Here is a 27,598-nt window from a genome sequence, read left to right on the forward strand (position 1 = left end):
CCCTTAAACTTGGGTAAAATATACAAACAGTAAGCATAACACTTTTGATCAATAAATCACCGGTCTTGATCTGAGGTATAGGAACTGAGCAGGACAAGCAGTAGATATCCTTGTCTGTAAAGCATGTAAGCATTGGAAAGCTGGGGTTGAATTATTTCTTTCTATTTTAATATTTCTAAGTTTGATAATATAAATAAAACATCTTAATTCCTAATTATAAATTCTACTACACTTAATTATATCATTTTATAATTCCAAATACATTCTGATAATAGAAAAGTCATAATTATTAAATATTCCAAGATAAATATATTATTTTCTTTCTTAAAATCAGTATTTCCCCAAATGTATTTCAATAGACCTTGTCTCAATTGTCTAAACCTTCTGACCTCACTTTTCAGAACTGCTCCTTCATGTAATTATCTCTAAAATATTTACTTAAAGCTTTAAAAACTAAACACATTTTCCAGTAATTATTTTTCATAATTCATTAAGATAAAGCATTGACTGTAACTTCGAAGCATTCTTCCAACTTGGAAACCACATACTTTTCAAATTTTTATTTCTAAGGTATTCTGAAAATAATACGCTAATTACTTCAATAATTCCTCAGATGTGCTCTGACATTTTACCACATTTTGGAAAGTATTACTTACAGAAACGTCTTTCAGGTTTTTCTCAAAGGAAAAATGACAAGACTCTTTAGAAAAATTAAACTTGTATGCATCTGCTGGTCCTGCTCCTGACACCAATGCTTTTTTCAGTTCATCAACATATTTCTCTTTTTCCATTGCCATGTCATCAGCTTCTTGGGAAATCGCTGATTCAGAAACTATGGAAACATTAATAAAAAGTTTTGAAATAAATTTCTAAACATATGAACATATTCCTTTACTTGTTGCTACTAACTTATCACTTATGTAGCAGAAATTTAAACAAAAAGTAAAATAAAACCCCACACCATATATTTTTAAGTCAAATTATACCTTTTAACTAAACTCACAATTTTTGAGAAATGCATTTAGTTTCAAATCTTATCTGAAAGTATTAGATTCCTTGCCTTCTTTCTCTTCTCAGATGAAATGCATGCCTTGTAAAATACCACAGAAACGACTATCTTATGTACCTGCTCCAAGGTCATAGCCAGAGAAATAATTTCCTATAATCTTTATAAGCTCAGTATTTTACTACATCTTTTGATTATTAAGGAGATTAAATAGTCAGCAGTCTATTTATTTCTCACTCACATAGGCAGAGTCAAATTAAAGTAAAAGTGGAGTTCATTCCTCTTATCTCAGTACTAGAGGCCTGATGCACGAAATTCGTGCAAGGGCGTTGGCTCTGGCCCCCGCCTGCTGCTGCGACCAGGGCTTCTGCCACCTCTGCCTGGGCCCCTGCCCACTGCAGCTTTGTCTGGATGGAAGGACATCTGGAAGGACGTCTGGTCTAATTAGCATATTATACTTTTATTATTATAGATGTGCCAACAACAGAAAAGGTGAGGTAATGAGGAAGGAAAAGGAAGGGAACTAATAATTATAGAGTGTCTCCTCTAAGGCAGACACTATATTATAGACCTGGCTTCCAGTTTTCTCACCTAGGTATTTTTAAATCTCAGGTTTTATTCATTCATAGGGATATTTACTTCAATAAATATATTTTCAATTTTAGATACTCTGTTTCTTTGTCATAATCTGGTTTTATCACACCCTCCTTTTAAATATTTGAAGGCTTTAAAAATACTTAAATCTCTTTCATATCAGTCTTTATGCATATTTCCTGGGTATAAATTCCATTTCTTCTATCTGCTTACACATTCTCATTATGCTTTTCTACTTCCCTGCATGGCCATGTTTCAGCATGGCTCTCCTATAGCCAGAGCATCCAGAGCTCTGGGCAGTACAGGTGGTATTAAATAAAACTGCTGGTTTGCCTGCCTTGGAGTCAGTCCCTATAGATGTCACTTTTCTGGAACAATTTTGAAAATTAATTTCTTAACTTGGTTTCTACATGTGAGACAAAGAATTCAAATTTAAACCCTCCTACCCAAACATAACACAGGCTTCAGGTTCTTATTTTTGTTGGGTTATTCATTTACATCTCTTGACTGATTCTGTGCTGCATCCCCAACTAGAGTGTAGTTTGAGTGGGTTTTTTGTTGTTTTTTCAAGATGATTTCATTAACATGATAACATTTCCAGATTTCTTTCTTTATATACAGAGCTCAGCTCCAATTCCTTAAGAGGCCTGCAGTCTTAACATCATATCACACTCAAATATTACAATCACAGACATCTAGACAAATATGTACCTAGTTCAGATATTCAATGAACCTATATAGTCAAGCTTTTGTTGCCATTAACCACTCTGGTTTTCAGCTATCTCCTCATACATGGCACCTGGGGATTTCTCTTTCTTCATTCAAATGCTGTGATGTATCTTGTATCTGTTTGCTTTTCAAATTACAAGGTTTAATCTACATTTGTTTGGAATGAGTGTGCAATTGGGTAGTTTTCTGTGTCTAATTAAGCTACCACAAAGATGCAAGACCATCAGTTCTATATTTTTATATTTAAAGGTTACATTTATTTATCCCATTCCTCATAACACTGAAAGATAGACATTATTTTCATTTTACAAAGGAGAAAATCAAGGCTTAGTGAGATCAAATAATAGTCTAGGGTCATGGAGTCAGTAAGCGATGAACCTACGATTCATATTTATGTCTCTCTGGTTGTTCTGTTTGGACATAAGGCAGAGATATGAGATATGGGATAAACTATTTTCTTCCATGATACTGAGAAACATTAATATGAAGTATTACAGAAAACAATGAACTCTTGATTAAAGAATCCCTGAAAATACAAGAGCTTTTCATAATGTTCGTCTGTGTGCTAACAAGTATCTGGAAGCCCCATGACAGGCAATAAGGAAGAGATCCATATATATTTCATGAGCAATTTTTTATAGTAAGTCTAATATTGAAATGAGTCTCAACGCAGCCTTTGAAGACAGGTAAGAGTAAAAATATCTTATATTCTTTTGTGATTTTTAGTTTCTAAAATATTTTCACATATTTTTTTCTCTCTGAAGCAGATGCATATTTAAGATGATCATCACTATCAAATCTATTCACCTTTTAAATACACTATTAGCCCTTCAGAAACAATCTACAAATAAGAAGACAAATGCTTTCTAATTGAAGAATCCTATATAATAAAAGCCTAATATGCAAGTCAACTGAACAGCAGAACAACTGGTAGAACGACCGGTCACTATGATGCTCACTGACGACCAGGGGGCAGGCGCTCAACACAGGATCTGCCCCCAGCCTGCAAACCCCAGGCCAGCCAAGGCAGGTGCCAGAAGGGACCCCACCCGCCCACCAATCTCCCCGCCAGTCGCCCCACAGATCGGCCCTGATTGCTGGCCAGGCCTAGGGACCTTCCTATGCATCAATTTCGTGCACTGGGCTCCTAGTAATTTCACATTTTGTGATTGGATAATTTTAAAGAGTTGCAATTAATTCACAGAGAAATGAAAATCTGTAGAAGCCATCTTTAATGCAGCTATTGACAAACTTATAAAACACAAAAGAAAATAAAAATAGATTCTCATTGATAAAACATAGTTAAAAGTATTCTAAATTTCATTAAAATGAAAACTATCTGAAAATATTTAATAGAATTTATTGATTCATTTATTTAAAAACACTTCATGAACTTCTAGTATGTTCCAGTCACTATTCTAGGCACCAGGGATACAACAGTTAAAGAGAGACAAAAATGCCAATCTATAGAGCGTAGATTCAGATAATAACATCTTAGATATCCTCTTATGTTACCCCATCTATGAATGCTGCATTGATTATTATGGAATATTTCATTTTAAAGAAGAAAAAACATATGAAAGAAAATTATCTTTCTTTTTAACTGAACTTATTGGAATAACAATGGTTCACAAAACCATACAAAACTCCATATATTTCAAGTATACAACTCAACAAAATATCATCTGCACACTACAGTGTATACCCATCACCCAAAGCAAAGTCTCTTTTGTTCCCTATTTATTTTTCCTATTAATCCTCACCTGAGGATATTTTTTCCCCATTGATTTTTAGAGAGAGTAGGAGGGAAGAAGGGAGAGGGAAGAGGAGAAAAAGGAGGAGGAGGAGGAGGAGGAGGAGGAGGAGGAGGAGGAGGAGGAGGAGAGAGAGAGAGAGAGAGAGAGAGAGAGAAACATGACATGAGAGACACATGGATTGATTGCCTTCCGCATAGAATCAAACCCGCAACCCTTCATTGCTTGGGCAGATGCTTTAACCACTGAGCAACACCAGACAGAGCTTGGTCCCCATTTATCCCTGCTTTGTCCACCTCTACCTATCCTCACCTCCCCTTTCTTTCTGGCTATCACTATACACTATTGCCTGTGTCTATGTGTTATACATATACAAATACATATATGCTTTCATGCTTAATCCTTTCACCATCTTTCATCCAGCCTCCCAACAAACCCCTTGCCTCTGACAGCTGTCAGTCTGTTCTGTGTAACCATACCTGTTTCTATTTTGTTCGTCAGTTTTATCTTTCTAGTTACTAGTACACTCATCCTTTCAAAAACTGTTTAATAAAAAGGGACAGCTTTTTAAAAATTTTACTTGAACATGTCCTGTAACAACAAATGTGAAATTTTGACTGCCTATTTAGAACTTCAATCTTAAAAAAACAACAGCTTAGCTACCAGTTTCAAATGTTGTGCTAAGACCATCTGGAAGAAGCACAGCTGTAAGCATTCAATACTCGAAAAGCTTCAGTGACCAGGATTAAAAGCCCATGGAAATAATAAAATTCAGCAAGGATATGGAAATTTTTTTCAGACAGGTAGGAGCCAAGAAGGTATCACTTTCTCACTGTGTATGGGTAGGTGAAAATGTAAGTAAGGAAAGAAAATTCTTTCCTTTGGATTCTTATGTATAACGAACTAAAACGGCCCCACTTTACTACTTCATTCATTAAAAATTCTTTTCCACTGAGCCCTGCCACATAATCTCCATATAGGTCACCAAATATTAATGTTTAGGACAAGTATAAGTGGATATAATTATGATAATAAAAGAATTACTACAATTTAATTTACTCTTCAATGAAATTTAAACTACTCCAGAGATGGGTGATATAAGTTTTTTACTGCTGACTGTAACTCTGATAAAAGTCACATAACAGCCATCGATCATTAGCCCACTTTGTGACTTAACCCTGTGATATTACCCCCCCTGATGGTGAAGTGATGATAGACCACAAGATAATTAGACCCCAAAAACATTCATTAGATAAAACATTGCTAATGAAAAAGAAATCAGTGAGTTTAGTGTGTGGGAGATTAAAAAGAACCCCACATCCTTTTAATTTCACTCAAATGAAAAGAGAAAAAAATTATTCAAATTGAAGGTTGCAGCAATCAAAAAGTTGTACAAAAAGCAGGATGAGGTATAGGAAGGAAATCCATTTTCATGTTTCAATTATTTAATTGTTTCAATGCTCTTAATCATATTATTGTCTATCTGTAAACCAAATTATATTTATGTAATAAGCCTTATATAAACATGGATACAATGTTATATTATTTGGTTTTCATATTTTGTCCCTAAAATTTAAACAAGAAAATAGAAATGAATAATGAAAGTATAAAACATATGTGAGATTTAAAACTTTATCAGATATCTTTGAATAGAAAGTGACCAATGCACTGGAAAATTCTCTGTTTGAAAGTTTGTTTAGTACAGGAAGCCAACCCACCAAGTAATCCAGAAGTTTGATATCTAACTTTTGTGACATTTAATTCCTTTAGCTGGAAAATACATGGTAGAAATGCACTTCATTTAATATCAATGACAACAAGAAATATGAAACTGGATTTTTCAAAATCTGCTAACTCTAAAATGAATGGTTCACTTTTGTTTTTTTCCTAACCAGTTTTATATATTCCAGGCATCCTTTCATTCTTTCTTTCAAAAAATATTCATGAAGTATGTCCTAAGTACTAGTCAAGATACTCATCTAAAATGGTTGACAAATCAGATGTATTCCTTGCTCCTGATGGACCTTGTCTAGTGAAGTAACATTCTTAGTAATAGTATTAAGAACAACTGCCAACACATTTTGTATAGCATAAACAAGATGTTTCATAAATGTAAAATTAACTTAAATTTCTGGTTAAATTAAGATTTAAGTGTTAATGAAATTACTCTTTTTCTTTCCCAATGCTTAATAATAAAACAAATAAAATTTAAATTATTATTGTTCTTTGCCTTGGTGAATGAGGGTTACTGACCAGATTAGAATGTAATCTTTTCCTTTAATAATTAAGGCTCTTAAAGTACCTCAAGGTCCTCTGACCATAATTGTTCGCTATAAAAACTAGAGGCCAGGTGCACGACATTCAGGCACTGGGGGGGCGGGGGTAGATATCCCTCAGCCCGGCCTGCACCCTCTTGCAGTCTGGGACTCCTCGGGGGATGTCTGCCACGGAGGTGGGAGAGGTTCCCGCCACTGCCACTGCACTCACCAGCCATGATCCCGGCTTCTGACTGAGCGGCCCTCCCCTGTGGGAGCGCACTGACCACCAGGGGACAGCTCCTGAGTTAAGCGTCTGACCCCTGGTGGTCAGTGTGTGTCATAGCGACCGGTCGTTCCACCGTTTGGTCTATTTGCATATTAGGGTTTTATCATATAGGACTAGAGGCCCAGCGCACAAAATTCTTCAACGGGTATGGTCCCTAGGCCTAGCCTGTGATCAGGGCCATCTTCCCTGGCCCTGCCCCCTGCCACCACCCACACAGCTTCCCAGTTTGCCATCGGGCGATCAGAGCCTGACGGCCAGGGAAAGAGACAGAGCGGTCAGCCGTTGTCGCCCACTTGCAGGCCCCTCCCCCACCAGGGGTCACCCTCTGTGTGTGGGGGAACTGGGGGGCGGGGGCCTTGCCCTGGCACTGCCCGCATCCCCAGCCACCCACCCCCAGGTCCCCATTTGTCATCAGGCAATCGGAGCCTGCTGGCCAGGGTGAGGGACCGAGAGGTCAGCCTTTCCGCCTGCTCGCCGGCCCCACTGCCCGCCGCCACCCACCCCGGTTCCCTGTTCGCCATCGGGCGATCAGAGCCAGACGGCCGGGAGAGAGACCGAGAGGTCGGCCGTTCCCGCCCGCTCATCAGCACCACCCCCACTGTGGGTCACCCTCTGTGTGTGGGGCAACCCAACTAGTGGGGCAGAGGCCTTGGCCTGGCACCGCCCACATCCCCCGCCATCCACCCCTGGGTCCCCGTTAGCCATCGGGCGATCGGAGCCTGCTGGCCAGGGAAAGGGACCGAGAGGTGGTCAGTGCACCTCATAATGAATGACTGGTCGAGTGGTCATTTTGCCATTATTGGGCTTTTATTATATAGGACTAGGGGCCCAGTGCACAAATTTGTGCACCTTGAAAGAAGCTGTGGGCCGCAAGGCCCTGGTGGCACAAAGGTGGGTCTCGGCCCATCCTCCGCACTCAGCCCCTCCTGCCACGGCCCCCCCGTCCCCTGTCTGCTCTGCTCCTTCCACCACCATCCCCACGTGCTGATGGCTCCAGCCCTGCTTGCATCCGCTGCCAGTGCGTAGTGATTGGGGCCGGCACCGTCAGCAGGTGCGAGTGGCGGCTGCTGCCCCGATCGCCCCTCAGGAGCAGGGGGAAGTGGAGAAGCCCTAAGGGGCGATCGGGGCCGGCGCCGGGCACAGGCAGCAGGTGCGAGCGGTGGCTCTGGTGCCGGCTGTGGATGCGAGCAGGGCGGCGTTGGCAGCAGGTGCAAGTGCCGGGTGGGACCGCAGCGCACAGGAGCAAAGAATTTTCAGTAACCAACAGAGGCTTGCCCTGATAACAGCGACTGGTCCTGCCTTGGTCTGGCACCCCCACTCACCTGCTCCACCATCCCGCTGCAGCCAACGTCCACCATGTTCCGTGCACACCCCCTGGTGGTCAGCACACGTCATAGCGACTGGTTGTTCAGTTGTTCGGTTGTTCGACCGTTCCGTCTATTTGCATATTAGGGTTTTATATATATAGATAAGCCATTTGCCAATTAGAAATATTTAAGTTATAAACACAGTATTCCTCACATACAAGCAATCACTTCACCGAGGACCTGCCTCCTAGGCTCTGCTGTTGGAATTGACCTACTGCCAAGGTCTTCAGCCGTATGCAATCACTTTACCCTAAAACAGAGCAATTGTCACCTGGGTCCTCCTTTGACAGCACACACAGAACTAACCTGACAAATTTTCCTCCACTCCTGCACTACAACAACCAACCAACAACTGATTTCTCTTACATAAAAATTTACAGCCTAAATAGAAACTGTAAAAGGTACTGCAAACATCACTCTAAAAACTTCTTTATTTTGCAATAATCCTTATATCAATATTCCTTGCAATCAATCTCTCATAAAAAAACAAAAACAAAAAACCCTCACAAGTATAAATTCAGTTTGACTGAGTTATGTAACAGAATATTTTTAAATTTATTGAATTTACTGGGGTGACATTGGTTACTAAAAGTATACAGGTTTCACATGTACAATTCAAAAATACATCATCTGTATATTGTATTGTGTGTTCACCACCCTAAGTCAAGACTTCTTACATCACCATTTATCCCCCCTTTACCATCTTTTACCTCCTCCCAATGCCCCCTTTCCTTCTGGTAATCACCATACTGTTGTCTGTGTCTATGAGTCTTTTGTTTGGGTTTTTTGTGGGTTTTTTTGCTTAATCCTTTCACCCAGCCACCATTCCCTCCCCCCTCTGACAACTATCAGTCTGTTCTTGGTATCTATCTGGATCTATAAGTCTGTTTCTATTTTGCTTGTTAGTTTAGTATTTTGTTCATTAGATTCCACATATCAGTGAAGTCATATACTTGTCTTTTTCTGTTTTATTTCTCTCACCAAAATACTCTCCAGGTCCATTTACGCAGTTGTAAAGGGTAAGATTTTATTCTTTTACTAGAGGCCCAGTGCATGATTAAATCATGCATGTGTAGGGTCCCCTACACGCTTTCGCTTTCGCTTTTGATCACGGGGGAGCTGGGTGCCTGTCCGCTGGTGCACCAGGCCTTTCAGAAGCCTCCGGCGCGGGGGAGGCTTCTGAAAGGCCTGGTGCCAGAACAGACAGGCACCCAGCTCCCCCGCTTTTGATGGTCCCCGGCGGGACGTGAGCTCGCTGCCCCAGAGGCCCCTTCTGTGCCGCAGCACAGCCATGGCGCAGACGCTGAGCTCGAGCCGCCGCTGGCAATGCAAGCTCAGCGTCCCGCCGGCCCAATCGGCCACCCCGGCCACCCCGAGTCCGCCCCCCTGCGCCTCCTGGCCAATCATGGGCATAGCGAAGGTATGGTCAATTTGCATATTTGTCTATTATTATTCTTTTATATGACTGAGTAGGATTCCATTTTGTAAATCAGGGGTGGAGAACCGTTTTTCTGCCAAGGGCTATTTTGATATTTATAATATAATTCAAGGACCATACAAAATTATCAACTTAAAAAGGAGCCCACTATATTTGGTCAAACATTTAATTAACTCACACCCTAATGCCTTTGCAGGGCCAGACTAAATAACTTTGCAGGCCTTTATATGGCCCACAGGGTGGACGTTCCCCATCCCTGGTGTAAATGTACCACAGTTTTTTTTATCCACTCATCTCCTATAAATCAACAAACAACAAGTGTTGGCCAGGATGTGGACAAAAGGGAACCCTTGTGCACTGTTGGTGGGAATGCAGATTGGTACAACCACTGTACAAAGCAGTATAGAATTATTGAAAATTTTAAAAATGGAACTGCCTTATAACCCAGCAATTCCACTTCTGAGAATATATCTGAAGAAACCAGAAAAACTAATTCAAAAAAAAAAATATATGCACCCCTATGTTCACTGCAGCAATATTTATAATAGCCAAAATTTGGAAGCAGCCCAAGTGTCTATTAGTAGGTGAACAGATAAAAAATCTGTGGGGTAACAGAATTTTTAACATTCGAGAAAGCAACAAAATTTCAGAACATATATAATTTTAAAAGATGACATAGTATGTTAGAGAAGTATTTCAAAAGTTGATAGAAGATAGTAATAGTATGTAAATTAACATGACAAAATTATTTTACCTAAAACATCATTCACAACTATAGAAATGACTGTTGCATAGCTATCAAAATAGTTTTTAAAATCTTTTGATTAATACTTTAGAGGAATATTAAAACTTTGTTATATAAACATAATTCTAGATTTCTGATATTATATGTGCCATGTTCCATAAATTATTTCAGGGCCATTATCCTTTTTAAAAAGATTATCACCAAAGATAAAAATAATCAAGAGTCCCTGGCTCGTGTGCTCAGTGGTTAGAGCTTGGGCGTAAGCACCGAAGGATTTTGGGTTCAATTCTGGTCAAGGGCATGAATGTACCTTGGTTGCACATTTGATCCATGGCCCCAGTCAGGGAGTATGTGAGAGGCAACCAATCGATGAGGATTAACAAAAAATAAGTAAATAAATAAATAATTCAAGAGTCTATTTCATACACTAATTGCCCAAATCCAATATATAAGTTTAAACCTTGCATTACAAACCTTTAGGCTATAAGTTCTGTTTTGTTTTGTTACAAAGGTGATATATGTTCATAAGAAAATAATTTAACATAAGTATGTGTGTATGTACAGTATATACACACACACACACACACAAAAGGGTAATATGCTAAGTGTCCGTCCGGGTAATGACGTCACATAGCAACTCCTGGCTTCCTCTCCCTAGTGACTAGCCTCCTTGGAGTTTCTTCAGCCAAGAACACAACTTGTTTCACAGCCAGGTGGGAACATTTTACACTGTAACCAAATGTCTGTGAAGCATTTTCCTGTGCCTCAACTCATTTGATCCTCACAGAAACAGAAGTCCTGGAGTAGATAGATAGGAGACTCGGTGGAATCCTATTTTCTTTTCATTAGCCAGAAAACAGAGATTTAGAAAGCTTACAAACTTGACCCGACTGAAAAGAAGAAATGGTGGACCTTGAAAATGACTTCAGTTTTCTCACTACGCAGAATATAGACAAACACTGCTGCAGTTAAATATTTTACCCTTTGTTCTCCCTGCATGATCTACAATAATAATCTGCTTCATGTTGATATTTACTGCTGTGTTGCTGACAATTACCTGAAAGAGAAGTTGGGTGCTTCACTGGTCTGGAAAAAGTTTAGCTAAATCAGAAAGCAGATCTAATTATGCAAGTTTATTCTATATATATAAAAAGCTAAGTTGACTCACGCATGTGCGATACATATAAAGCTCTCGCTGGCGCCAAGTGCATGCATGTTTCGATCTGTCACGGTTGATCATGAATTTGGTTAACACTTCTATTATAGAGAAAGGGCGAATAGCGATATTAAAATATTTCTTCTAATTACTTTCCTTTCAATGTGCACGAATTCATGCACCGGGCTACTAGTATAACATAAAAAGAAAAGCACCACTACTCTACTCCACCAAACCAACACAAACTTTTGAACCAGCCAACCCCTCTCCCCTGCCTGCAGCATTTCCCTGGTGTCCTCAGAAAAGATACAAGTAAAAGGTACTATTTTCGTTTGGTATAAAGATGTCATTTAAAAGTCCAACCAAATTCAAATACTAAGGCTCAAATGGTAACCAGAATTTGCAGACTCTTATTTCTCTATCCTTCTATTAATATTAATTATACAAAATGGCATTAAATACAATACAAGTCTGTATACAACTTAGATATCAATAACAAGTAAAAGCAACAATATTAATTTTATACAACATCTGTTTTAAAAAAAACACTTTAATTTGAAGTATCACTGACAACTGAAAAATAGATGGTTACTGAAATTTTACTTTTTATATTACCTGTCCCAGTCCATGCTGACTGGCCATCAGTAAGTGTAACAACAAAGCCAGATCCAAGTGTTTTTTCCCAAGTGACTTGTAGAAAATGAATTCTATCAGGTTCAGAAGCAAGGCAGATTCTGATGACTTTTTTCTCCATTTCTGGTCACCTATCATATAAGAATAAAATTAATATTTTAGCAAGAAATTATGACTATCAAACAGCAATGTTTTCTGTATTGGTTTCTCAGCTATAGCAACAAGAAAATAAGTTAAAAAAAAGAAACTGTAATAGTTAGCCAACCACTAAACTCATAGCCAGCAGTCAAACTCCCAGTCGAACAACCGCCCAAGGGGACAATTTGCATATTAGGCTTTTATTATATAGGATGTACTGTGAATATCTTCAACTCTGTAAGTTACCTTTTCATTTCCATAATGGTATCTTTGGATGAAATGTTCTTAATTTTAATGAAGTTACAATTTACCAAAATATTTATGGTAATACTTTTTGTGTTCTGCTTAAGAACTCTTTGGGCACTAAGATGTTCTCCTATGGCTATCTCAAAGCTTTATAATTTTCTCTCTCACATTTAGATCTGCAATTGATTTCTGTGCATTGTGTCCAGGAGGGGTCAAAATATATTTTTCCACATGGATATCAAATTGATCCAGTACTATTTATTAAAGACTATACTTCCCTGACTGCACTGCTGAATCTCCTTTGTCTTCAGTCATGTGACTGAATATGTGTATAAGGTTCAATATTGTTTCTTTGTTTCTGCAGGGGTGCAATTTTATGTTTTACTAGAGGCCCAGTGCACAAATTTTGTGCACAGGTAGGGTCCCAAGGCCTGGCCGGCAATCAGGGTCAATCAGGACCTTCCAGCTGCCAACCAGGGCCTTCCTTCCCCGGCTACCAGCCGGGGCCTTCCTTCATTCTGCGCCGCCTCTTGGTGGTCAGCGTACATCATAGCAAGCGATTGAACTCCCGGTCAAACTCCCGAGGGGACACTTTGCATATTAGCCTTCTTATATATATAGAAGATATTTGGCTTATCAAGTTTACATTGAATAATGATTCTGTTACTGTGATCCAACATATTATAATATCTTCCTGATCTTGCCATTTAGAAATTTGATAAACCTCCCTCCTAAGTATTAAAATCACTTATGTAAAATTTTATCAAGAGAAGGTTGAGCATAGACATCTGTGGCTTACAATTAGAAACAAGCCTCTCATAGACATCCATCACTACTCAGTAGGTATACTGCTGTTATCTCCATTTAAGTCACAAGGATTCAGGAGAGTCCTTTGTAAAACCTACCTACTCCACAAATCTAGCAATACTGTTTTTAAAAAGAGAATAAATTAAGACTTGAGACTTTTTTTAGTGATTCACTCTCATTTTGGTGTTTTTTTGTATGAAAAAAAACATTCTTCTGGTAATTCACTCTAGAACCTTGCCCAGCTGATCTCAAACTTACCAGACTACAGTATGACACATACTATTTAGTTCAAAGGAAATAATCACATTTTTCTAATACTAGAATATCCTTTGACCATGTCACTTCAATGGATGTATAAGCTGTAGAAGCGAAAAAGCAAAACTAAAGAAATGCCCTAAAAATTACAAATATGCAAAGAATAAACATGATTAAAAAGTCAAATCCAGGAACAAAGCACAAACTTCAAAGATAGAAAACTAAAGAGAATTATCCGTTAATTACATAGCATGAATCTCTTACTAAATGATCCTAAAAAAGATAAAAGGATATTCTGTAACCTTTTATTTGGGGGGGAGAATGCAAATTTGCTTCAAATTTTTATGACCAATAAATATAACATGCTACAAAAATCCAAAAATAAATTATTGTCATTTCATTGACAACTGACTACATTTTAATAAGAGCAAATTTTTATATCAGAACTTCTACTTTCCTTTTTCAATTTAAAACTATTATGTTCTTATAAATGAAGCATCATATTTTTCTAATTAACAATGAATATAAAAATAAAAACAACTCACTTTGTCAACTCTTCACAAAACAACGCTAGCTTACTACAGATCTCTGTCTTTTGGAAGTGGAAAAGATGCTTAATTGTAGAATGTTAAAGCTATACAAGGAAGTCAAGAAAGTTGCATAATAAAGAGAAAGATATCTAAAATTAAGAGTCCATAATACCTCCAAATTGATGAATAATATATAATTCTAATTTCTATCTAAAGTTTATTCAGAAAAATATTTATTATTCTTCCCAGTAAAAAACAAAGTTATAAAATATCCATACTTCAGTCACCTCAATTAAGCATGTTGACATTTCAAACATATGTAAATTTGTAGGACTAACATCAGAATCACTAAAAATATATATAATAATTTTTAAATATTTCATTTAGTCCAAATTTTTTCCTACATTGAGGCCATTGTTGCCTATATGTGCTTAACTCTGAAGTGCTTTACCCATTTGGGAATAATGCTTTTAGATCAATTAGTTAATACACTTAACATGCAGTGAATTACTCACATGCTCCATAATCCTTAAATTTGAAAAGTACTGGAAAATGTGTGTTACTGTTTTTTTTAAGACACTCATTGAAAAAGACACATAGGAGCTTACACAATTCTAATGGGGGAAAGGAGGGTAATATTAACTACTTATGAAGGCCACATTTTGCCTCTACAAAATTTATATACAAATACACACACACTTACACAAATTATTTATTATTAAATGTGCCTCATGAACCACGGCTATTGCGAGCAATGAATGTAACTTTGGGAAAGGAAAACACAGTACTTAGAATTACTACACTAAAACAGCAGTTGGTTTCACTGCTATTTTTTACCATATTTAAAACAAGTCACAATTTTTAAATTATAGAGATAAATTAACTTAAAATTCAATATTCCAAATGCCCATCAGTAACTCATCCTACTCACAATTACACAAAGGGCTTTAATTCCAATAATCTTAAAAAGATATTTAAGAATTAAATTAGTTTTAGCAACAGTTTTGAATTATTAATGTTTCAAATATTTTCCAATTTTCTGATTAACTCTAGGTACTCATCACAAAAACAAATTAATATCATTTCAAAGATTCTATTATTTTAGTAAACTCAGATTTGAAACCATGGATGCTACATGTTTAAGCACTTAACATATTGATAGCCATATGTGATAGCTCAGTTTTCTATAAGTATTTTGTGCAAGTTGCCTCAGAAATGTTTTCTTTATTAACTGAATCCTAATTTCCTAATAAAACTCTATTTCCTAATAAATAAAGTACTTCATTATTTTACTTACTGAGGACATCCTCTCATTAAGTATCAAATACAAAATATCTAAGAACAAAAGAAAGAAAAAAGAAAAAGATTGACTTGGATTATCTTTTAAGATTCAGTATGAACAAATCAACCACCTCTTTGCTTTCACCAGGCATGTAAATAAAAATAGTCAACCATAGGGGTTTTTATTTTTTTGCCTGAAGACTACTTGAAGAAAAGCAGTGAGATCCTTTTCAAAGGGACTGATTGATTAGGGCCATAAGAAAGCCCAGATTCTGTTTTCTAGGGGTACTAAAGGTCAGACTAGTATCAGTACCTCTCCCAGCCAGAGCCAAGGAGCTAACACAAGCCTGCAGGTGGAAACAGTTAGGTCCCACCCCAATTTGTACATCAGTAGCTTTATTGAGGCTCAGAACAGTTGAGAATTGAGAGGCTTATCTTTAGTACTTTGTGTCTTTGATACTTGGCTTCTCTCTTAGAAGAGAAATAAGTTGTTGGCTGGTATGCAATTGATGTGATCTACACTCTGAACAAATACCATTCACAGTTGCCTCTGAATAAACAAGACACTTTTTAAATTAGTTTACAAAGAATTTTGTATGCCCTTTTGGATGCTGATAAGGAGCAGTGCAGAAGCCAACTCTCTTAGGTCAGCTCAAGTTAGTGACAACACTGTATCATTGATAACACCATTTGGAACTTGAGCCTCTTTCAGTTTCCTGTATAGTAAGTTATGGTTTCTTTTCAAGCTGCTTGGGCTGCAGGTGTTCAAACTTCTGCAGCTATGCCAAGGAGTTGTACTTACAGATCAGAAAGGGCTAAATGCATGTTTCTAATGAAGCAATTAAACATAAGTGCCCCCTTGTTGAGAAAAGTAGGCTGATACCTAAAGTGAGTTCGGAATAAAGATTAGCACAGAGCACATGCTGTTAGTAGTCTGTAATTAGATTACTGATCACATTATTTTGTTCGACCTTATGTTTTTTTTCAAGGAGAAAAAGAGCCCCAGCCAGTTTGGCTCAGTGGATAGAGCATAGGCCCCCAGACTGAAGGGTCTGATTCCAGTCCAGGGTAGGAACCTCAGTTGCAGGCTCTAGCCCAGGTCCTGTTGGGACTTGCGGGAGGCAAGCAATGGATGTGTCTCTCTCACAGCGATGTTTCTATCTGTCTCCTCCCTTCCATTCTCTCTCTAAAAATCAATGGAAAAATATCCTTGGTTGAGGATTAACAACAACAAAAAAGAAAGAAAAAAGGTCAATTGTAAATCAAAAGTGTGCTGATAAATTTTTTAAACTCCATCACATTTTAAAAATTCAAGGGTAGGACCATATATAATCCTCTCTAATAAAAGAGTAATATGCAAATTAACCATCACTCCACTACATAAGCCACGCCCACCGGCCAATCAGGGCAAGTATGCAATTAACCCCAACCAAGATGGCTACCAGAAGGGAGGCTTGGGTTTCCCCGGCAACAGAGGAAGCTAAGCTATCCACACACTTTGGCGGGCCCAGGCCTCCACTCAAGGATACAAAGTTTCAATTATAGAAGGCCTCCACTCAAGGATAAAGTTTCAATTATAGAAGCTAAACAAATCCACACAGAAATGGCAGTAGCCACGGATCGAGCAGGAGGCTTGGCTCCACTCCAGGCTACAAAGTTTCAATTGTAGAAGGTAAATAAATTCCAGATACTAGGGCCTCTGCTTGGGTCGCCAGGGGCGTGGCTGGCCTGCAAACCACCACAGGCCCCTCGCTCAGGCCGCCCCACACCCCAAGGGAACTCCACCCTGATCCAGGACACCCTTCAGGGCAAACCAGCTGGTCCCCACCCATGCACCAGGCCTCTATCCTATCTAATAAAAGAGTAATATGCAGATTGACCATCACTCCAAGACACAAGATCAAGATAGCTGCCCCTATGTGGTCAAAGATTCTGCCCCCATGTGGACACAAGATGGCCACCACAAGATGGCCAGCAGGGGAGGGCAGTTGGGAGGGACCAGGCCTGCAAGGGAAGGCAGTTGAGAGGGACCAGGCCTACAAGGGAGGGCAGTGGGAGGCGATCAACCCTGCAGAGGAGGGCAGTTAGGGGTGACCAGGCTGGCAGAGGAGGGAAGTTGGGGGCAAACAGGCTGGCAGGGGAGCAGTTAGACATCAATCAGGCTGGCATGGGAATGGTTAGGGGGTGATCAGGCTGGCAGGCAGAAGCGGTTAGGGGCAATCAGGAAGGCAGGCAGGCGAGCAGTTGGGAGCCAGCAGTCCTGGATTGTCAGAGGGATGTCCAGTGGGATCGGGTCTAAACGGGCAGTTGGACATCCCTCAAGGGGGTCCCAGATTGGAGAGGGTGCAAGCTGGGCTGAGGGACATCCCCCCGTACCCGTGCATGAATTTCGTGCACCGGGCCTCTAGTCCTATATAATAAAAAGCTAATATGCAAATTGACCAAATGGCAGAACAACTGGCCGCTATGATGTGCAATGACCACCAGGGGGCAGACGCTCAACACAGGAGCTGCCCCCTGGTGGTCAGTGCACTCCCACACGGGGAGCACTGCTCAGCCAGAAGCCCTGAGCTGGGCTTATGGCTGGCGAGTGCAGCAGGTGGCGGGAGCCTCTCCCACCTCTGTGGTAGTGCTAAGGATGTCCAACTGACATCCTTGGGAAGCCGGCCTAAGCCGTCAGTCTGATATCCCCCGAGGGCTCCCAGACTGCAAGAGGGTGCAGGCCGGGCTGAGGGACCACCCGAGTTCACGAATTTCGTGCACTGGGCCTCTAGTTGCTAGATTTAAAAAAAAAGAAAGGTTTAGGCAACAAATATTGAGCTATTTACTTGTGATAAGGCAAACATCATACAATAATTCAGGAAAACTAAGTGTAAAGGACTATTTCCCTATTTATTATTTTTTAAAGCATTGACTATTTGTATATATCTTGTCAGAATTCTCATATTGCAATATTTTAATTAATTATTCCTAGCATTTTCATTATTAATAGCATGTCAACTTGATGGTTGATGTTATCTAATGTTAAAGTTTTGTTTTGAAAAATGACCATAAAACCAATTTACCTTTACATTTCCAAAGCAATTAAAACAAAAATATCAAACTAACCTTATTTAAAAGCAATGCTTTCCTGAAGTAATCTTTTCAAGTTAGAATTTTCTAAATTTTAAGGGTAAAGTATTTATAGGACTTTAGTCACTTTCTAATCATGGTAGGATTATCTCCATTCTATTAAGTTTGAAAATGAAAACAAAGTGACCATCTGCCCAGGTTCAGCTGAGATTTTATTGATTTTAATATTGAAAGTCCTATGTTCCTATGGGGTTAGGAAACTTCCTAACCCCAAGAAAATTAGAATGGTTGGTTTACCTTAAGTAACAGTAAAATATAGTTAAGACTGTGGGCATAATCTTATTCAAAAACTCATACTATATAGCTGATGTTCAAAGAAGACATTATGTTAACAATATGATGCTTCATAAATAAAATATTAGAAATATAAAGTAAGTCTAAAAAATTAGGTCATATCCATTCTCAATTACCTCTCATGGCTGTGGAATGCCAGCTGCTGCCATTTCAAATATCATATTTACTGTTCATTTCCTCTGCTAAATCTTTTACAAATACCATTAATAAGCATTAGTTTCAGTGAGTCATTTAAATTTAACTTCCTCTTCTTTCTTTTCTCTTACTTATGGTAGTATTTAAAAACAATAAAATAGCCTGAATAAATTTCCCACATTAAATCTAACGTATAGGTTTCCAAATGCCCTTAAAATTGGAACAAAAGTTCCAAGACTATGACTTGTTTATATTCATCAAAAGGACACTCTTGATTACAAATAACGAGGGCAGATGAATGAGTATACTTATCATTTTAGAAACTTTCACAAGAACACTTCAGTTCTAATTGCAGTTTCATGTGAGAATGACACTTAACAGAACTAGAGATACCATAGTACCTGAAATATAGCATTATTAAGCAACAGTCTTTTCTCATTAAGAATTCAGTAATTATGATTTCTTAAGACTCAAAATCTTGACACCTCTCTCAGATTTTACTTTCAGAAAAGTTAGGATATTCTTATGAAACACCATCAGTTATGCTTATATATAGTCTTTTCTACATGAAAAAATATGCTGCTCAGAACTGAAATTTAACTAAAGGCAATTGTGTGGAAAAGGAACAAGACTTGCACTGTACTTTTTTTCATTCACAAACCCACCATTTACTTAAAACTGCATCCATTTATCTCCCTATTTTCTAATGGCAAACAAGGAAATGAATGATAATACTGGGGTACAAATGAAAGTTAATCCTACCTAATTCATCCATACAAAAATATTTAAGAACCATATGAAATTGTCAGTATTTAACAATTTTTAAACCACAAAGAATGGCAATTTTACATGGTTGAAATAATAGTAAGTAATAAACAGTGCATGCAGATTACATTCCTAATTGGATGAATAATTACATACTTCCTATGCTGCAATTTCAACCACATCTCTGAATATATTTTGGACAATTCTATTGGGAGGAGGTTCCAAGATAGAAGCAAAGATTTAATTCTAAGTTTGCTTGGATGATACATTCCCAAACTGAACTGAAACTTTGAACTTCCTAAAATTTAAACCAAGCCTTGTACATTTAAAGCGAGGGTAAAAATCCTAATGCCTCCAGGAGCTATGTGGGTCAGGTTTAAACCCCCCTTATCCATGGGGAACCCCTCCCCTTGGATGCCTGAAACCATGAATAGTATCAAACCATATTCTAAATAATAAAAGGGTAATATGCACATTGACCCAAACAGCGGAACAACTGGGAACGACCGGTCGCTATGACACGCACTGACCACCAGGGGGCAGATGGTCAACGCAGGAGCTGCCCTCTGGTGGTCAGTGTGCTCCTAAAGGGGGATCTCCGCTCAGCCACAAGCTGGGCTGACAGCTGCAAGCACAGCAGCGGTGGTGGGAGCCTCTCCCACCTCCTCCACAGTGCTAAGAATATCCGACTGCGCCTAGGAAGCGGGCCTAAGCTGTCAGTCAGACATCCCCCAAGGGCTTCCAGGATGCCAGAGGGATGTCTGACTGCTGGCTTAGGCCTGCTCTGGGCAGGTGGATATCCCCCGAGGGGTTCCGGACTGCAAGAGAGTGCAGGCTGGGCTGAGGCCTCCACCCCCCACCCAGTGCACGAATTTTTGCACGCCGGGCCTCTAGTATATACTATATGAGAATCTTAAAAGCAGCAAGAGAAAAACAACTTGTTGCATACAAAGGAAACTCCATAAGGCTATCAGCAGATTTTTCGGCTGAAACTCCACAGGCCAGAATTGAGTGGCATAACATATTCAAGTGCTGAAAGAAAAAAATCTTCCAACAAAGAATTAATTCTCTAGCTGCAAGTTTATCATTAAGAGTTGAAGAGATTAAGAGTGCTTCAAATAAGCAAAAGCTAAAAGAGTACATCACCACTAAACCAGCCTTACAAGAAAGAAATGACACAAATTAAGACAAGCATACAAAAGTAAAACTCACTATAAAAAGGTAAATATATAGTAAAGATAGTAGATCACTCACTTATGAAGCAAATATAAAGGTTAAAGGACAAAAGCAGTAAAATTAACTAAATGACAATAATTAGTTCAGGGATGCATAAAATAAGATGATGCAAATGTTGTGTGGACTTCAGCAAATCATTTAATTTTCTTAACCTAAATTATCTCATGCTACCTGCAAAACAGCTGTAAGTAAGCGACTGTGCATATTCCATCAGTGGTATGTATGCACCATACACTTTGGGAAACACTGTATTCAACAACAAACAGGAAATTTTACATTTTAAACTTACTATGCTTACACTCTCATCAAATCTAAAACACATGACATTTTCAAAACACTGGACAACTTTCTCATCCTATATAATAAAAGGGTAATATGCAAATAGACCGAACAGCAGAACAACCAACCAACCAACCAAAGCGTAATATGCTAATGATATGCTAAGACTGCTCAACTGCTCGCTATGACGTGCACCGACCACCAGGGGGCAGTGCTCTGACCAGTAGGTTAGCTTGCTGCGGGGGTCCGGCCGATTGGGACTGAGCGTGATGGGCCAGACATGTCCTGGTGCCCTCCAGCAGTCCCTCCCTGGCTCCATTGTGCACCCATGGGGTCCCTCAGCCTGGCCTGTGCCCTCTCACAATCTGGGACCCCTCGGGGGATGTCAGAGAGCCGGTTTCAGCCCGATCCTGCAGGTCACTCCCTTGGGAGGGCACCAGACGCAGGGCTCATGTCTGGCGAGTGCTGCTATGGCAGTGCGAGCCTCTCCCGATCGGTACTCATTGGGCACAAGCCCGCGGGAGGCACAGTGGGGCCGGGATGAGTGGGAGCGGCAGGCAGGAGCTGCAGATGGTGTTGGACTGCGGGTTTCAGCCCGATCCCTGCAGACCACCCATAGGGACCCCACTCGTGCACGAATTCGTGCACCGGGCCTCTAGTTGCTACATAGTAAACACTTGAATATTTTGCACAAGGCCCTAATAATTCTAGAAGAATATCGTATCTCTATTTAAATCACAGGTTCAAGACTTGGTTACATGCCAAAAAATAAAAGAAGTTTTCTAGGTTTTAAAAGTCACTAATTATTAAGTCTAATGTTTTCTCCTTAAAACTTAACATCTTAAATCAAAATGTTGGCAAATTCTCTCTAAAACAGTGATTCAACCAATTTAAATTTTAAAACTGTCTTCTCTTCCATCTTTAATATAATGAAAACAGGTTAAAAACTTTAATGAAATTCTAAGCAAATTTGTCTTTTCATGTTTATCAAGGTATTTATAGAAACAAATAGTGTATAGCTTCTAACAGAATATCTGACCTCAAATGAACTTTGCATCCATTCTTCACAATATAAACATAACATTATGTGCTTAAATGATTAAATTGCTAAATAAAATCTATCAATTTTTGCTATCAGAAAAGAGAAACAATGACAGGTGCAGTTGCAATACCCCTAATTTATGACCTTCTGGGATTGTTTTTAGGACTATCACTCAAAAAAACATGAAGTTTAACCTTCTTCTAAAGTTTGCATAACAGATGTAAGATTGTGTGGTTCCAATGACTCATTATAGAAGCTTCAAACATCCTTCTACTTTACATCAAATACAGTGATAGTCTTATGGGATTTAACAGTGTTGATGTGTGATATTGAACCATACATATCAACTTTACTCACTCTTTTCTCCAGACTTTCTTCTTAGACATAGTTGTTAGATGATAACCAGAACAAATTTCCTTATCACATTTAAACTTCACAAACTTTTCTTTTTTTTTTAATCTTTACCTGAGGATATTTTTCCATTGATTTTTAGAGAGAGTAGGAGAGGGAAAGACAGAAACATCTATGTGAGAGAAGCACATCGATTGGTTGCCTCCTGCATGCACCTGACCAGGGTCCAGGCTTGGGAGGAGCCTGCAACCTAAGTACATGCCCTTGACCATAATCAAACCCAGGACCCTTCACTTCAGTCCGCAGGCCAACGCTCTTATCCACTGAGCCAAACCAGCTAGGGCCAGAAACTTCATATGTTTTCTACATTGCTAAATTCTCAGAGCACAAACTTTTAGTTCCCAAAGGTAATATCTAAGTCATGACTTGGGCCAATTTTTATAAGAATAATGCTTAAAATGAAGAGGTTGGTTCCTAAACATAATATTAAGGGAAGATTTTTAAAAATCAATTTACACATGAGTATCATAGCACAACTAATTTACAGAGTTATAAATTGTAACATGCTGTCATTTTTTAAAAAGAAAAAAGTGAAGCCCACAATATGGAACTATATCAATATACTCTATTGTATAAGCACCTACCTACAAATTAGCAAAGAAGCATCAATAATTTTTTAAACGTTAACTTTTTAACTGCCCCACATTTAACAGATGCTATATATTTTTTCTGAGCAACTGTTCATTTGGACATGTTCCTTATTTATTCATATACTGTATTCAATGCTAGTGTCCTATTTCTTAAACAGAAACTTGGAAACTTCCAAATTCTATGGTAAATACTGACATATCATGTCAATATTTGTACTGTAAGGACTTCGAGTCTCTTCAACAATGGCTGCATCTTATTTCTTAGCAGCCACTTGTTTCTGTTCCAACTGAGCAAGTTCTTTCTTTACCCAATAAAATTCTCATTAACTGTTCAGATAAAATTATAAAGCTAAAAGCATCCTCTCAAGCAAAAATCAGATTAAGCTCTGTGCTTATTTCAACAGTTTGGACACTTCTGCATGGTGAGTAAAGCTCAAAGAAACCAGTCACAAATTCAGGAGTGTCCTCCAAGTAGTATTTGGCTTTGATTACTTAATCTCAAGCCTAATCATTTTCAGCTCCACAAATGACAGGGAACAAATTGCCCATCCTTCTATTATTTTAAAGATGGTCACCTTTCCTCCAGGAAACAGACTATAGCAAATGCAGCATTGATTTTATACTCAAGAGACCAAGTTTGAAATCAAAACTCTACTGCTACGAAGCTGAGTGACTTGGGTCATGCCAGTACATTGAAACGTTCATTGACTTCCTCTGTACCCAGGCTTGGATATCCCAAAGATGAGAGTGTGATATCCCACATTCAGCTCTCCAGTGACACAGAAACACACAAAGGTAAGTATTACAAGCCTCAAGAGTGCAGAGGCAGGGTGGGAGCTCCCTGGAAAGCCGCGCATAAGCCAGCCTGACACTGCAGGAAAGGCTTCCTTGAGTTACATCTTTTAAGATATGAATCTTAAAGGGTAAAAAAATGATTTAGGGGTGGAAGGAAAAAGATAAGGAAAGGCATTCCAGGAAGAAGAATCCGCAGGAGCAAAGGCTTGAAGGCAAGAAATAGCATGATATATGGAAACGATAAATAATTCAATGTTTCAGACGGATTGTAAATCAAGGTTTACAAATTCAAATACCCAGTCAAGTTCCATTATTTAACCAAAACATATTGTGTACTCCTATGTGTCGAACAGTATTTTAGAAAACGGCATAATGGAATGAGATAAAAATTCTTGCCTTTCTGAAGTTCACATTTTAATAGGAGCAGACGAACAATTAAAATTATACCTAATAAGTATTAGAATATGGTGATAAGTACTATAGTTGAAGGCGAAGATAAAACAGGGTAGAGGAAACTGGGAGCACAGAAGCCAGCTGGAAGAAGAGGGGAATCAGTTGCAAAGCTACAATTTTAATTAGGAAATTAAGGCAGGCTTTATTGAAAAGGTGACGTCTGAACACATACATAAAGGAGGTGAAGGAATTAGTTGTGTGGATGTCTGGGAAGAAGCAGTCCAAGTAGATGAAGCAGCCAGTACAAAGGCTCTAAAGTGGAAATGGGCCTAGCGTATTTACGAAACAAGGCAGCCAGTATGGCTGGAACAGAGTGAGGGGGCAGAGAATATGAAGGAATAAAGTAAGAGAGGTAATGGGGAATCAGATCATGCAGAGTCTTGTCAAATGAGAAGACATGAAATGTTTTTAAGCAAAAAAGCAATGTGACATTTCCTTTTAATAAACTTTTTATTTGAGAATAATTCTGAATTTACTGAAAAGTTGCAAATACAGAATTCCCATATACCCTTCATACAGTTTCCTCTAAAATTAACACCTTATATTACCATGGTGCAAATATCAAAACAAAGAAACCAACATTGGTGCATTACTCTTAGGTGGACTCCAAACTACTCAGATTTTACCAGTTTTTTTCACTAATATTTTTTTGTCTACTCTAGGGCCCAATCTAGGATAACACATTGCATTTAGAATCTTGTATTTTAATACAATTTTTTTACTTACATTTAAAAGTATCACTCTGGCTACTGTATGAGAATAGACTGTAGAGAGGCAAGGATTAAAGAATGCAGGGAGACCAGATAGAACATTATTACTGCAACCCAAACAAGAAATGATAGTGGCTAATAACAGACATCCAAGCAAGAGATGATCAGAATACTAACAGTAGAAATAGTAGGAAGCAGTCAAATTCTAGATATATTTTATAGAAAGAATCAATAGGATTTGCTGATGGACTGGATGGAATATAAGAGAGAGTGGAGAATGACTCCAAATATTTAACTTTTAGCAACTGGCTGTACAGAGTTGCCATCAGCTGAAATGAGAAAGAATGGGGCAGGGTTAGGGGTAAAAGAGTTCAGTTTCTGACATTTAAGTTTGAATATCTTGAAGTAAACAAGTGGAGATATAGAGGTAGAAAGCTGGATATGTGAGTCTGGAGTTCAGAAAGAGAGGGGACAAGGAATATGAATTTGGTAGTCTTCAGTATACAGATGGTATTTAAAGTCATTAAGAATTGATATTATCAAGAGGGAGTGTAGACAGAGGAAAAGAGAACCAAAGACTGCACCCTGGAGCACTTGAATAATAAGAGATCAGGACTAACTGAAGGAAGACTGAGAAGGAACAACCAGTAAGTAGAAGAAAAACCAAGAGTGTGGAGTCCAGGAAATCAAGTGAAGAAAATATATCATAAAAAAAAATAATGATCAATTGTGTCAAAAGTTGCTTACAGTTCAAATGATAACGAATGAAAATGATCACACCTAGAGATCACTGGTAACACTAACAAAAGCCTTTTGCACGTGGGAGCAATTGCCATTTTGAAATAATCCCAAAATATGCTTACTGGGATAGTGATTATTTAAAGCTGGTTAAATAATCAGGAAAAATCTTTAACCTCCCCCCAAAAGCTTACAGGAATTTAAACAAAGGTCCTGCTTCAGGAAGAGAGCTATTATCATAGACTAGAAGCCCGGTGCACGAAATTCGTGCACGGCGGGGGGTTGTCCCTCAGCCCAGCCTGTACCCTCTCCAATCTGGGACTCCTGGAGGGATGTCCGACGGCCCATTTAGGCCCGATCCCGGTGGGCTGCTGGCTCCTAACTGCTTGCCTGCCTGCCTTCCTGATTGCCCCTAACCGCTTCTGCCTGCCAGCCTGATCACCCCCTAACCACTCCGCTGCCAGCCTGGTTGATGCTTAACTGCTCCCCTGCCAGCCTGTTTGCCCCCAACTTCCCTCCTCTGCCGGCCTGGTCACCCCTAACTGCCCTTTCCTGCAGGGTTGATCACCTCCAACTGCCCTCCCTTGCAAGCCTGGTCCCTCTCAACTGCCCTCCCTTGCAGGCCTGGTCCCTCACAACTGCCCTCCCTTGCAGGCCGGGTGCCTCCCAACTGCCCTCTCCTGCTGGCCATCTTGTGGTGGCCAACTTGTGTCCACATGGAGGCAGGATCTTTGACCACATGGGGGCAGCTATATTGTGTGTTGCAGTGATGATCAATCTGTATATTACTCTTTTATTAGATAGGATAGAGGCCTGGTGCACGGGTGGGGGCCAGCTGGTTTGCCCTGAAGGGTGTCCCGGATCAGGGTGGGGTTCCCTTGGGGCATGGAGCGGCCTGAGCGAGGGGCCTGTGGTGGTTTGCAGGCCGGCCACGCCCCCTGGCAACCCAAGAGGAGGCCCTGGTATCTGGAATGTATTTTCCTTCTACAATTGAAACTTTGTAGCCTGGAGTGGAGCCAAGCCTGCTGCTCCCTCCGGGGCGGCAGCCATCTCTGTGGCAGTTAATTCACCTTCTACAATTGAAACTTTGTAGCCTTAAGCGGGTGAGCCCAGCCAGGGTGTGCGGAAAGCTTTGCTTCCCCTGTTGCCACCGGCAACCCTGGCCTGCTCTCTCAAGCTCCATTCTGCCGCCATTTGTTTGAATTTGTTTACCTTCTATAATTGAAACTTTGTAGCTTGAGTGGAGGCTTAGGCCTGCAACGGCTATGGAAAGCTTGGCTTCCTCTGTTACCTGGGAAACCTTGTTCACTGTGGCTGTAGCCATCTTGGATTGGGGTTAATTTGCATACTCGCCCTGATTGGCTGATGGGCGTGGCTTGGCTGGTGGGCGTGGTTTATGTAGCGGAGTGATGGTTAATTTACATATTACCATTTTATTAGAGAGGACAATTACCGTTTAATAAGAACTAGTATATAATAAGGAGGAACCTACCAAGGCTCATTTAACCAAAGTCCTCTCTGCACTGTTAAAGATGGCCCAGGAAACATTTATTTACAAAACATTTGCTTTTTGATTTCTAAGTTTGCTTCCCTCCCGTATATAGTCCCAAACCATCTATCCCTTACCCTTCTCTTGGGCTCAAAATGGCATATGAGTCTTAACTACCCAATTTGTCCTCTTGTCACATTTTCTTATGACACTCCCATAAGTAATATGTAATAAACCTGGTTATTTTCTCCTATTAATGTGTCTAATATTTACTTATTAGTCCAGCCAGAACTTTGTAAGTATAGG

At 39.4% G+C, this 27,598-nt stretch overlaps 1 protein-coding gene across 1 annotated transcript in view; it reads right to left on the minus strand.

The window, feature by feature from the left end:
• The window catches only part of XRCC4 (X-ray repair cross complementing 4), a 201,554-nt gene that overhangs the window by 171,160 nt on the left and 2,796 nt on the right, over nucleotides 1–27,598 (minus strand). Inside the window, exons 2-3 of the mRNA XM_079795368.1 lie at nucleotides 11,949–12,097; nucleotides 657–832 (exon numbers count right to left, since the gene is read on the minus strand). Coding sequence (XP_079651494.1) covers nucleotides 657–832; nucleotides 11,949–12,087 — 315 coding nt within the window. The 5' untranslated portion in view covers nucleotides 12,088–12,097. The remainder of the gene's footprint in view (nucleotides 1–656; nucleotides 833–11,948; nucleotides 12,098–27,598) is intronic.

The sequence above is a fragment of the Cnephaeus nilssonii genome, assembly GCF_951640355.1.
Source record: "Cnephaeus nilssonii genome assembly, chromosome: 2".
Lineage (NCBI taxonomy): Eukaryota > Metazoa > Chordata > Mammalia > Chiroptera > Vespertilionidae > Cnephaeus > Cnephaeus nilssonii.